Raw genomic sequence first — 4,400 nt, 5'->3', positions numbered from 1 at the left:
ATTTACTAAAAAATCTATTATCGTTTCTTCTGATTAGGGATATTGTCCTGAAAGGGTTTGTTTGTGAAAGAAATAAAGGCTACACTTAAGTGGTGGTGGGCGTTTTTTCTGGGTGCAGTAAGTGTTTGAGAAGGTTAGCCTCAACAGAACACAGATAAAGAAGAGACAAACAGATTTGGAACACCATGGTTTATTCTTAGATATTTTATTCCTCGACTTGACCATCCTCTTACATCTTTGTAACAAATGCAATTCTTTTGAAGGAGTCACTGAAGGCTTGTCTCACTTGTTTGTTTCTCAGAGTGTAAATGAATGGGTTCAACATGGGAACAATGGACGTGATTAGCACTGACACACCTTTATTACTAGCCACCGATTGCTTTCCTGAAGGATTGACGTAAATAAAGATACAGCTGCCATAGGTGATGGAAACCACAATCATGTGGGAAGAACAGGTGGAAAAGGCCCTTTTTCTCTGATGGGCAGAGGGGAACCTTAGAATGGTCTTGACAATGTATATGTAGGACAGAACAACACATATAAGGGTCAGAATGAAAGTGAGCACAGCACAGACAATAACTAACTGCTCTATGAGCCATGTGTCTGAGCAAGAATTCTTAAGGATAGGAGGTACATCACAGACAAAATAATCAATCAGATTTGAGTCACAGAATTTCAAGTTTAGGAACAAAGTAAGTGGTGGGAATATGATCAATAAGCCAGCCATCCAACAGCAGAGGACAAGTGTCTTGCAGACTCTGCTGCTCATGATGGTCACGTAATGCAGTGGCTTGCAGATGGCCACATAGCGGTCATAGGACATGATAGCCAGAAGGAAAAATTCTGTCACTCCAAAGACATCAGTAAAAAATACTTGAATCACACAAATATTATAAATAATTGATCTGTCACCTGTTGCTATGTTGTACAAATATCTAGGAATACAAGCAGATGTGAATGAAATTTCTAAAAAGGCAAAATTTTGTAGGAAAAAGTACATGGGTGTTTTGAGGTGGGAGTCCACTAAAGTGAGGGATATGATGGTCAGATTTCCACTTATACTCAACATATACGTGAGAAGTAGAAAAATAAAAATTGGAATCTGAAGTTTTGGGTCATCTGTCAGTCCCAGCAGAACAAAGGTTGTTATTGTGTGGTTTTTCATCACTGACTTCTAAATTTTATTCAATATTCGTATTAGGTTTAGAGATGTTTTAAGTGACTAGAACGGTATCAAAGTCAGAGAGTGATAAACAGTGACTAGTAGGGAAGGCACACTTGTCTGTCAATTCATTGCATTGTGGTGGCTTGGGTGTTGCTATCATGCTTGTGGTTGCTATGCCACCAGTATATCACATACCAGCAGGGTCACCCATGGTGGACAGGTTTCAGTGGAGCTTCCAGACTAAGACAGGCTAGGAAGAAAGGCCTTGTGATTTACTTCAGAAAATTAGTCAATGAAAACCTTTGGATCACAACAGAATATTGTTCAAATCACTTGTTATCAGGAGGGATCAATAGTTAGAGCAGGAATGAGGGCAGGGAAACCTTTGGTTAAATGGATTAGCACAGTAGCCACAAAGATGGACTAGAATACACCAGCAACTGTGAGGGTGACGCAGGTCTGGACATTTCGTTCGATTGTCTATAAGGTCACCATGAGTCAGAGTCAACTCGATAGCAGCTAATTACAACAAAAACTAGGGACTGCAAACTAATCCGTATGTAGCTTCTTCTATTTATTGGTAATTAATATTGTCAATACTCTGATGGGCTTCGCTACTCAACTATTTTATTTTTGTGTGTTTTTATGATAGATTTTTAAAAACTTTCAAATAAATCAATCTACCATTCCAACAACCGTTTTTATTTCACATTTTTAATCAATACTCAGAATTGGATTTTCCCACATGATTAGATTTGAGCCACAATATGATGTGAGTCAACAAAATTATACCTTTTTTTACATCCAGGAATTATTCCCAATTTAAAGGTGAGTATTTAATCCTAATCATTTGTTTCATGTCTTTCCTTTAAGACTTGAAGCTTGATAATGTGAGTGTGTAACAAAGAATTTGGTGTCCTTACATAAAAAAAAGACAATTTTTTTCTTTTTTGCCTTTGTTAATCCCTCTGCAACTTGTGTTTTCTAATCCCTCACTATGACAAAGCATGTGCTTATGTTGCTTTGTTTTGTGTCTTAATGCAACTGTCACATGACTGGATTACTCCCTTGGCTCTTTCTATGATTCCCTGCTAGTCTGTAGTTTACCCTCAATATCCACTGGTATACACAATGCAGAGAGTATTTTAATGCACAGTTCGTTTGGTGTAATGAAGAAATCTTCGGTCCAAGGATACACAACTGGAAAAAAAAAAAAAAAAAACATGTTTCTCTTATGTTTTTAGTATATTTCGTTAAGTATGGCACACAGTCTCATACCTTGTTATCAGTATCACCAAGTTCAAAATCAAGCAGAATACTACATATGCTCTCCAAGCACTGCCTGTCTTCACTCACTTCCTGGGTCTTACCTGCACCGGTGATTAAGGGCAGACCTTCTGCAGCCAAATCTCTACAGTTCAATACCTGGCTTTCCACTTACATCTGTAAGATCTTGGGCAAGTTTTCAACCTCTCAGGCCCCCAGTTTTGGTACAGAAAAAGGGGGATAATAATAGTATCTACAATATACAGTTAAAGTGATTAAAAAGTTAATACAGGTAACACATATATAAAACAATCTGGTACATAGGAATTACTTCATATATGTCAGCTCTTACTATTTTTTGGTTTCTCACAGATAATTCATGTAATGTGAACTCAAATTCACAAAACCAGAAGTAAATTTTATGCTCTGTGTATCCCATATCTTCCTCCTCTGACTTTATGTCTCTTATAATAAAACTAATAGGTTATCGAAAACTTACCATTTGATAGGTCTTATAGTAAGCACTTCACATGGATCATCTGAGTGTAAAAATAGCAACAACAACTCCTTTCCTATTCTTTCCCCTTCTCAACTTGTGTTTATCCTCGTTCTCCCAAATTGTGTGGACACATCTACTTATTCATGATTTTCAGCCTGAGCTTCATCCCAGTAGACAATCTTCTAAAATGCTATTATCTGTGTCGACTGGACCCCATTTGTCCTGAACGCTTCCTCTGAGAAAGTAAGTTTGTTGAATCAGGTGACTATCATTTTTTTTACTAGGAGAGCTACCACAACTAACACAATCTTATACTTACAGTGAGTGCCTAAGAAATATTTGTTGTATAAATACACTTATCTAGTTCATTTGCAGACATGTTCGAAGCTGTTTTCTGTCCTATTTGAATTCCACTTTGTAACTGCTTTGCCACTGATTTTAATTATTTAAATTTCTAAGGTTCTATCTTTAACATTGAGATTTCATTTTGTATTTGAATCAGGACTTTTGCTAGTGAATAAAGTCATAACATGAATAAAGCCTTAACAACCATTACCCTCTCTGCTTATGTTATAACCTTCTTTGCTGACCAAACTGTTAACTGGCATCCCTCCTTGCTTTACTGCCAAGCTGATAAAGAGTTGAATCTTTGTTGATTGCTATTTGTGTTTACTTGAAGATTCTGTTAGTAAGATATTCAAACCAGCATTAACAAAACAAAAAAAAAAAACTCAGAAAGATTTGTGGATCTTTATGTAATAATTCAAATAGCTAGTTACATCTGATTCTGGTAAATTACAGCAGTTTGCTTCTCAGAGAAAATTACTATGCATATCTCCCAAAGTTGAAAGCAAGTGAAATCATTACCACTGTGTTTACTCTTCTGAGGGATAGTAATAGCTTTGGCTGATTCTTTAAAGGCAATATTTCTAAAGGCTGATCTGATGAAGAGGACCCACTTAGAAAGGACTTCTGTGGGATCTGCTTGTCTTTCTGCTTAGGAACCCCACTTACCCCCACTGGTTCTCTGGACAGACCTAGAACTCTGTGTTTTTTCATTTCCAGCACAGTTGAGAAGACTGTCTAAACAAGGACTTTGTCCCTTTTATGCCTAGGAAATATGTCCTAGCTCCTATGGTTGAAAATAAAACATTGTTCAAACATTTACCTCTGGTTTTGAAAGAGTTGATTCTATGACCTCTCTGGATAGGGTGAGGGACTTTTACACAAGATTTACATTTGATTTATTTGCTAAACCTTAAGCTAAATTATAAACAAATGGGTCCTTGGTGACTCAAGCTCAAAAGTCACTAATGAGTCTTCTTTACAATGAATTTGGGCAAAAATCCAGCAAGATGCACCAGTGGGGACAGTGTCCTCAGGGACACAAAGAGGCAACAAGAACAACAGACTGGCCAAGGTAGTATAGAAAAAAAATTAGGTGGTAAAGAACAAGTCTGGCTTTCCTAT

The 4,400-nt window shown here is 37.0% G+C and overlaps 1 protein-coding gene across 1 annotated transcript; it reads right to left on the bottom strand.

The window, feature by feature from the left end:
- Window positions 1-229: 229 nt before the first annotated feature.
- On the bottom strand, window positions 230-1,271 carry LOC135231370 (olfactory receptor 6C2-like). The gene has a single exon (XM_064285239.1). It carries the CDS (start codon window positions 1,163-1,165, stop codon window positions 230-232), a length of 936 nt encoding a protein of 311 aa, XP_064141309.1. The 5' UTR covers window positions 1,166-1,271.
- Window positions 1,272-4,400: the final 3,129 nt, after the last annotated feature.

Source organism: Loxodonta africana, chromosome 4, assembly GCF_030014295.1.
Source record: "Loxodonta africana isolate mLoxAfr1 chromosome 4, mLoxAfr1.hap2, whole genome shotgun sequence".
Lineage (NCBI taxonomy): Eukaryota > Metazoa > Chordata > Mammalia > Proboscidea > Elephantidae > Loxodonta > Loxodonta africana.
This window is presented reverse-complemented; position numbering and strand designations above follow the sequence as displayed.

What these genes read in the sequence shown, in the direction of transcription:
- LOC135231370 (XM_064285239.1), bottom strand. Translation starts at nt 1,165, where the DNA reads ATGAAAAACCACACAATAACAACCTTTGTTCTGCTGGGACTGACAGAT.